General features: G+C 57.6%; 1 protein-coding gene across 1 annotated transcript; it reads left to right on the forward strand.

The window, feature by feature from the left end:
• The first annotated feature begins 398 nt into the window (after positions 1-398).
• LOC104639040 (parathyroid hormone/parathyroid hormone-related peptide receptor-like) lies at positions 399-6,138 on the forward strand. The gene is made up of 13 exons (XM_075775412.1): positions 399-528; positions 1,158-1,263; positions 1,714-1,824; positions 1,946-2,070; positions 2,264-2,358; positions 2,715-2,901; positions 3,348-3,501; positions 3,689-3,749; positions 4,321-4,387; positions 4,683-4,781; positions 5,157-5,294; positions 5,419-5,460; positions 5,776-6,138. The coding sequence occupies exons 1-13, from the start codon at positions 451-453 to the stop codon at positions 6,136-6,138; spliced, it is 1,626 nt and encodes a 541-aa protein (XP_075631527.1). The 5' UTR covers positions 399-450.
• Positions 6,139-8,460: the final 2,322 nt, after the last annotated feature.

Here is an 8,460-nt window from a genome sequence, read left to right on the forward strand (position 1 = left end):
GAAGAGGAATCTGCCTTGAATGAAGAGGATTTTAGCACCTAGGGCTAAGCCAATAAACCTCTGCCATCCCCATCCAGCCGGGAATTGTTTGCACACGCTCCAGGAGCTGCTTAAAGCAGGCAAAGCGGGGAGACTGAATAGCAGCAAGCATGGTGGGGGGAGAAACCCCCCTGCCTGGGAAGCCTGTGAGCAGCTCCCTGTAGCGCTGCCGGGGCAGTGCCCCGGGCACTGAGCACCCAGGGACGGGTTGCGCCCCTGCCGCCACCTCGCCTCGACGGGGACCGCAGCCGGGAAGGTGCTCCCAGAAGATGCTCTGTCCTGCCGAACGCGCCAGCCCTATCCACCACCTGCAGCCCTGGGCCGGCACCAATTCGGCTGTCCCCAGGTGAAGGCTTTGCTTCCTCCAGCTCACCATCCCCGAGGTCTCCAGCCCAGCGGCGCGGTGGGACCATGGAGGCATCCGTCCCTGCGGGAGGCATCACCACGGCTCTCCTCTGCTGCTGCCTCCTGAGCTCTGTATGGGCTCTGGTAAGTCTGTGCAGCCCCGTGGGCTCCTCCGGTCTCTCCTGGCTTTAAACATCGCTAATTGTGCGACTTCCTCTGGCTGGGGGCTGTGTGTCCCCCGGCTGCACGTCCCGCTCTGCAGAGCTGCTGGGTGGGAGCCGGGCGGGAGGGGAGAGCCTCTCACCCCCGCTAAAAGCTTTCCAGCAGCCGTGGAGACACCGCAACGCGATGGTTTTTCCATTTCTTGGATGCATCCCGAGCAGGGTTTGCTGCCTCGGAGGCGTCGGGGGAACAGAAAGAGCGGGCGATTTACGCTCAGCGCGGGCGAGGCTGGGGGGATGCGGCAAGCCCCTTGTGATTTTGGGCTTGGCGTTAATTAGCTGCTTGGCTTCAGGGGTTGGTGGCAGGGAGCGACGGGGAGTTTTGTGGCAGCAGAAGTGCCGTGGGTCCTGCCCCAAGGCAGGAAGTGTTTGTGGGTGTCACATCAACCACCTTTGGGGTGCTGCCGGAACAGAACAGCTTCGCTCCCAGCTCCTGGATCCCGGCTGCAGGTGGCTCACGTCACCGCGCAGGCGGTGGCAGCTCTCCGGCACCGCTGGCCCAAGCCAAGCCACGCGGAGGTGGGGGTCGTCACTTCGGTTTTGTCTTGGCAGGTTGACCCCGATGATGTTCTCACAAAAGAAGAGCAGATCTATCTCCTGGTGGAAGCGAAGGAGAAATGTCAAAGAGACATAAAAGCCGAGGTGGAGAAGACCAAAGGTAGTGTCTGCACATGGATCAGCACACGGGAGCTGGCTGTGTTGTGGGAAACGTTTTCCCCTCCGATGGGAGCGGGATGGGGCCGGGGAGATGCGCAGCTCCTGGGGCGCAGGGTCCTGGTGTGGTTTGTGCAGCTCCTGGCACCGTGGCTGCTCCGGGTGCAATTAGGTGCTAATTAAATCATCGCCCTGATTAGCCAGACCAGCTGCCCCGTGCACACGGCAAATGAGAGCATGCGGAGGGCCCTCGGCCCCCCCAGGAGGAGGTTGGACGTGACAGGACGTGTCCCCCTCCCCGGCCGCCCCTCAGCCCCCCCCCGCCGCTCCGCAGGCCAGGGGCGATCGCGTGGCAGTGCGTGTCCTCGCTGTGGCACGGCGCACGCGTGAGGAAGCCGGCGGTTACGGTGCGGCCCTGTTCGCAGCCAGTGAGATGTCTTTGCTCGTTGGCCAGACACCAGCTGCCTTCCAGAGTGGGACGGGATCATCTGCTGGCCAAAGGGCTCCCCCAGCCAGGACGTGTCGGTGCCCTGCCCCGACTACATCTACGACTTCAACCATAAAGGTAAGCGCTTGCACCTGGGCAGGGAGCAACCTCACCTTGGGGGTAATCCTCCACCGAGGAGGGACGTGTGCGGGCTTCCTGCGGGTCCTGCCGCTGTCACAGCGCCCATCGTCGTCCCCAGGTCACGCCTACAGGTACTGCAGCGCCGACGGGACTTGGGCCATGGCTCTCAGCATCAACAAGACCTGGGCCAATTACACCGAATGTGCTCTGCTCTTCTCCTCCGAGAGCCGGAGCCGTGAAAAGGTGACCTTGCTCATTGGGATGGGACCGGGGAAGCGTGCGGCAAAGGCTGGGGGAAGTGCCAGGAGCAGGGGGCTCTTCCCCCTCCGCTCCCCACACAAGCCCTGCTCCTCCCATGCTCTCAGCCCAGAGGCTGGGGGCAGAGGGGGGGCCCTGGGCTGCAGAAGGGCCGTGGAGCACAGCTCTTCTCTTCCAGGAGGTGTTTGACCGCCTGCACCTGATGTACACCATCGGCTACTCCGTCTCCCTGGCCTCCCTCATCGTCGCTGTCTGCATCCTCTCGTACTTCAAGTAAGGAGCAGCTGAACCCCCATCCCCATGTGGGGGAGAACCGTCTTGTCCCCACCGTCTGCACGCTTGACCCCCCCGAGGGGGAGCAGCCCCTTAGGGAACAGGAACTGGCCCCAAACCCCAGCACAAACATCAGCCCATTTCCCAAAGCCCCAAAACACCCCCAGCATGACCAGCTCCCCATCCGCTCCACCCTGCTCTTGACACCCCATTGCCCCCAGATCTGGCTTCTGTGCGCATTGGAGGGCTGACACCTTGGAGCCCACCTTCTCTGGGACCCCCCACTGCCTGAGCCCACGTGTGATGAGCTTGTTGGGCAGCCGGGGCTGGGCTTGTGTCGCACCCCTTCTCTGTAGGCGCCTGCACTGCACACGCAACTACATCCACGTCCACCTCTTCACCTCCTTCATCTGCCGGGCGGTGAGCATCTTTGTGAAGGACATGGTGCTCTACTCGGGCACACTGGCCAGTGAGACGGAGAAGATGCGGGAGGAAGACTTCAAGGCAGAAATGGGTCCCTCGCCAGGACAACGGAGCCACCTGGCAAGTGGCATGCCAAGATCAGAGGCAGGATCAGGGGAAAAGGGGATTTAGGAGACCTGCTGCTGGGGGATGCACTTGGGACCCTCCCAGGTCGGGGCTGTGCCGCTCAGGGGCGATGCAGCTGGGGAGGGATCAAGGGCCACCTACAGCTCTGCCCAGCTTCTCCTGGTCCCACAGTAGGGATCAGAGCCACAGGGACACAGGTCTCACAGCCTGTCTGAGCTCGGAGCGCCCTGGTATGGGAAATACCCCTCCTGTGGGAAATACCTAGAGCTCCTGCTCTATGTCCGATGCTGGAACATCCCAAGGAAGATGTAGCTCCCCGCACGAGGAGGAATGTGAGCACATGGGGCACAGCCTGGGTTTGGCTGGCCAGAGAGCAAAAGCCACCAGGTTTTGCTTTCAGGGGACAGCCTGACAGCAGCTCTCTGACCATATATCCACAGGTTGGCTGCAAGGTGGTGGTGACTCTCTTCCTTTATTTTCTGGCCACCAACCACTACTGGATCCTGGTGGAGGGTCTCTACCTGCACAGCCTGATCTTCATGGCCTTCCTCTCCAACAAGAACTACCTGTGGGTCCTCATCATCATCGGCTGGGGTAAGCATGGACCCCAACCCAACGCTGTGGCCACTGAGACCAGCTGGGAGCTGTGGCATCACCCATGGTTGAGCAGCGCTGAGTGCCCAGATAAGGTCATGGGATGCAGACGAGATGTCAGGAACTGGTTCGGTCTGCAAACGTGATGCTTCATCCATGCTCCTCACGCTGGTTCTTGCCCCTCCAGGTCTCCCCGCTGTGTTTGTGTCTGTCTGGGCCAGCGTCAGGGCCTCCCTGGCCGATACACAGTACGTAGGTCTACCTTCTCTGACAGCCCTTTGAGGAGGGAAAGACTGGTTGCAAATGCTAGCAAAAAAATCTGTGGGCACCAGAACTTTTCAAGATGAAAATTTTCTGAAAAGAACAAGAGGCCTCGACACATGTACAAGGCTTGTTCATAAAATTGTCACTAATCTAGAGCAATAGTGGTTTTGTTCTGCATTTGGGAGGAAGCTGGGTGCAGGTTTACACCACAGACTGATCAATAAACAGTGCGAAGATAAATGCTAAAGGGCGTGTGCTAAAGTTAAACATTTTAAAATGAGAAGAGCCACAGAACACACAACAAGAGTTTTAGATGGCCAAGGAGCTCTCAGGAAGGTTAATGCTAATTTAAAGCTGCTTTGCAACACCACGACGGTTATGGATGCTCATGGCATGGCTGCTGTTGGGTCAAGGTGTACACAAACTCCTCACCCGGGGAACGAAGGGTGGGAGGATGGGGATGGTGGCTGGGGGGTACAGGGAGCCATCAGCTGGTGATTTTCCTTACCGGTGATCTCAGGTTTTTCCAAGGTGTTTCTTTACTGGTCTCTTCAGGTGCTGGGACCTCAGCGCAGGGAACATGAAGTGGATTTATCAGGTCCCCATCTTGGCCTCCATCGTGGTAAGAATCCCCTGGCTGAATCTCCCCATCTGTTTTGGGGAAAGGGGATCGATAGAGACCCAGAGCTGTTTGCTTGTGGCCGCTGGAGTGCGTCCCCAGCTGCCCTGGCACCCAGGGAGGGCCCGCGTGGTGCGGAGGGGTCCAGGGGCACTGGTCCCTCCCCGCTCTGACCACAGCATCACCCCACGTCCCTGCCTGCAGCTCACCCAGAACCGCCTGTCCTCACCCCGGGGGGCTGCTCGGGCAGGCCCAGGTCACTGCGGGCGACAAAACCGCAGCAGGTGTCTGTTGGCAGGTGAACTTCTTCCTCTTCCTCAACATCGTCCGGGTGCTGGCCTCCAAGCTCTGGGAGACGAACACGGGGAAGCTGGACCCCCGGCAGCAGTACAGGCAAGTGTCGGCAGCAGCAAAACCGTGTCCTGGCCCTGCTCTGGCTCAGCTTCTGCCTGTTCAGCTGAGACGGCTTCTCCTTGAACAAAGAGCAGAGGTGTGGGAACGGCTGCAGGAGCGAGGGAGGGTGGCAGGACGATGGCAGCCAGCACTTCTGGCAGCTCAGCCTGATTGAAACGGCAGGCTCAGGAGCTCAGGCTCTGCCTGCTCCCTTCTCCAAGCCAGACCGCGCAATAGCTACGTGCAGACCAGCTGCGGCAGCAGCAGAAGTTAAAGTGCCTGCCCTCTTCGCTAGGATGCTTACCGACGCCTGCGAGGGGGCTGCAGGCCAGGTGGCAGGTCCTGGCGAACAGCTCAGAGCGTTTCTCCTCTCAGGAAGCTGCTGAAGTCCACACTGGTGCTGATGCCGCTTTTCGGAGTCCATTACGTGGTGTTCATGGCCATGCCCTACACTGAAGTCTCTGGGGTCCTGTGGCAGATCCAGATGCACTACGAGATGCTCTTTAACTCGTCTCAGGTACATCGACACGGGGCTGCCGGCCCCGCTCCAAACACCGAGTGATGCTCGTCCGGGGAGGGGGGAGGCACACATACGCATCCCGACTCAGGACTCAAACTCCACCTCTGTCTCTTTTTGGCAGGGTTTCTTTGTGGCTTTTATCTACTGCTTTTGCAATGGGGAGGTAAGTTAGGAGTGTGAGCAGCTGAGCTCCCTATTACAGCGCTTTTAGGGTCAGGGAAGTTAACCCATAGCCCCCAGGCTGGGACAACCAGAGGGAAAACTTGGATCCATCCCTCCCAATAGGGTTTGGAAGCAGGGGAGGAAAAAAATTAAATAAATCACTAGGAGAGGGAAGGGAAGGGAAGGGAAGGGAAGGGAAGGGAAGGGAAGGGAAGGGAAGGGAAGGGAAGGGAAGGGAAGGGAAGGGAAGGGAAGGGAAGGGAAGGCTGTTTTGCTGGCTCTGGGCACCAGCAGCCATCTTCAATCTCTCCCTCAGGTGCAGGCAGAGATTAAGAAAGCCCATTTTCGGAGAAGCCTGGCGCTGGACTTCAAGCAGAAGGCGCGTGCCACCAGCGCAGCGGGGAGCTGCTGCTACGGCGGGCTGGCATCCCATGCCACCACGAGCTTCAGCACGAGCCTGGCGGGGCGAGGGGCAGGGGGCACGCAGCAGCGGGGGCTGCTGCTCCTGGCCCGTGCCAGCCTGCCGGGCTACATCCCTGGCTCCTTTGCCTCGGATAACCTTTTGCCTTGTCTGACTCAGGAGATGAGCCAGAAAGCCTGTGGGGAAAACATAGTGGATGTAACAGACCCAAACCAGCGTCACCCCAACCTAAACAAAGAACTGGAGACGATGCTGTGAACAGCATCTCTCCCATCTGGACATCCAGCTGTGCCTGGAAAGACGCTGATCCCCACGCTTTGGGCTCCTTTTATGCTTGCACAGAGAGGTGGGGTAGGGGATAGCAGCCGGAACAACAGTTCCCTTCCCCTCGCAGCCAGGGACGGCGTGCTCTCACTGCTTCTACCTACCTGGCCTAAAAACGAGCAGCCAGTTCAAAACCTCATTTCCTTCCACGCGCAAGTGATTGATGTAAGTGATGTCTGTGCATGCAAAGCCTTGAGTCATCACCAGGGAACAATCCTCCAGGCTCAGTCTTACCTCGACAGTCTGGAAGGTGACTTCAACTCCAGCGTGCATAAAGCTGATTCAATGAGTCCATAATCTAACACCCTTTTTCACACCAATTCCTGCATTGTACAGCCCGGGGCAGGCAGAGTGAATAGTGCCCACAGCACCATTCTGCAGCTCACCCTGCCCTTACCTCCCCGCGCAGCTCACACATACTGTGCGGCCCAACACGCAACGCTCAGCCACAAACAGGGAGCACGAGTCACTGGGATAGAACGGGCTAAGGGAGGGAGGCCAAGCTTTACGGCCTGGGAAGGCGCAGCGAAGCGCCTGGGCGCCCCAGGTGTTACAGCACAGCTGCCAGTAAGCACACAGACCACTGCATGCAAGAGCCTTGGCCCTGGAATCTTTTTTGCAGGCTAAAAAGTAAATAAAGAGACAGTCTGTACAGCTTGCTTCTGTCCTCAAACTCCAGCACGGGCTCAATGGTGTCACGCAGAGCGACGGGTTGCTGGAGGGCGGCAGAGAGGGTAAAGGGCTGGGAACCCAGCCACGTTCACAGCCAGGCCTGCGCTCAGGGGACAAGGCAGCCCCGACTTTTCCTGCACGCTCTGCTACACATGCGCTGCCTGGGAAAGCTCATCACCCTGATGGGAAATGACATTCCCAAGGAGTTTGCGATGCCCAGCCCAGGCAGTTCAGTCAGACCACAGGGGAGGGGAGAATTACGACGCCATTGGGAGACAGGGTACATATGCCGGTTAAAATTAAACAGCTTGTTGGTGGTAGCATGGAGAGGTTTTTTCCTACCTGCTCTAATGCAGTCCCTCAAGGCAGTAATTTCATGATAAAGACAGTGACAGAAAACATGTAACTCATTCTGTGCATTCCCAGATCTTCCAGTGAAAGGCTAAGATACAAAGTGAGTCACGAGGATTAGAGAGCCAGGAGGTGTGTCTGGGAAGGGAAGGGCTCCAGGATTCACATTCTTTAAATGGTCCAGAAGACGGTACAGCATCAGGCACGTCCGCACCACCTCCCATCCAAGACAGCCAGTGCTGTATGACGTGAAGAGGGCTCTGAGCACGGCTGGGTGGTGGCAGTGTTTGCCCCACTCCGGGGGACGAGTGGCAGAGGGGTGACTGATGCACAGGCACAGAGGCAGGAGCAGAACCCCAGGGTTACACTTGACAAACAAACCTGAGCTTCCTGGAAGTGATTTACTCAGCTGCAAGCTGTGCTCTGGTGTCTTTAGAAGCAAGCAGCACACCCTGCCACTGCAAGGAGAGAGATTCTCTTTCAGGGTAGCTGGCACGTTGCTCACACTGCTACCTTGTTCTGCGGAGAAGGAATCAACCCTCTTACGGACCTAACACGGACCTGTGAACTGACATTTATAGGTCTCTCTCCATGATCAATATTTACGCACTCAAGTCTCAAGAGGGTCCTGGTAGCTGAGAGAGGGGTGAGGAATTTCGATAATCCTATCGAACAGCAGAGGGATGCATTAAAAAGAAGGGGAGAAACCCTGGCATAAGCCACATACATGGCCAGTTCCCAGGGGCAGCGAGCTGAGATCCAGGAAGGGAAGGAGCAGATGGCAGCTTCAGACTGTGGAGCTATTTTGTTTGTTTTGAAACTCAAATCTTTAATTGTGCAGAGTGATAAACCTTAAGTGTGATAAGGAAAGGGGGGACTCAACAGTTGGTCCTAACCCCCTGCCACATCTGCCCTGGAAAATCCTTGTCTTAATACTAAACATGTGGAGCTCAAACCAGCACAATGAGGTTTCTGCCTGGACCACAATTAGATAATTCAAGTGGAAACTATTCTTAAAAAAAATCCCAATAGATTAGAGCTAGTTAGTGAGGGGTCCCAAATAATCCAGTTGCTGTCTTAGCTGACACCAGTACACGTGCAAGTCAGATCACAAGATTGCTGCCGAGTCCTCTTTCCAGCTCTGCCAATGACTCCATGAAAGGCTGGGAGGAGCAACATGCCCCAGGCTGTATCCTTCCTACTTGTAAAATGGAGAAAAATCTATTCCCCAGG

This window comes from Balearica regulorum, chromosome 24 (assembly GCF_011004875.1).
Source record: "Balearica regulorum gibbericeps isolate bBalReg1 chromosome 24, bBalReg1.pri, whole genome shotgun sequence".
Lineage (NCBI taxonomy): Eukaryota > Metazoa > Chordata > Aves > Gruiformes > Gruidae > Balearica > Balearica regulorum.

Bases quoted from the DNA above. Each gene is read 5' to 3' on its own strand.
- LOC104639040 (XM_075775412.1), top strand. From the start codon at position 451: ATGGAGGCATCCGTCCCTGCGGGAGGCATCACCACGGCTCTCCTCTGC. The intron at 1,264-1,713 runs GTAGTGTCTGCA...CTCGTTGGCCAG, and splicing joins CGAGGTGGAGAAGACCAAAG to ACACCAGCTGCCTTCCAGAG. The intron at 3,750-4,320 runs GTACGTAGGTCT...TGGTCTCTTCAG, and splicing joins GCCTCCCTGGCCGATACACA to GTGCTGGGACCTCAGCGCAG.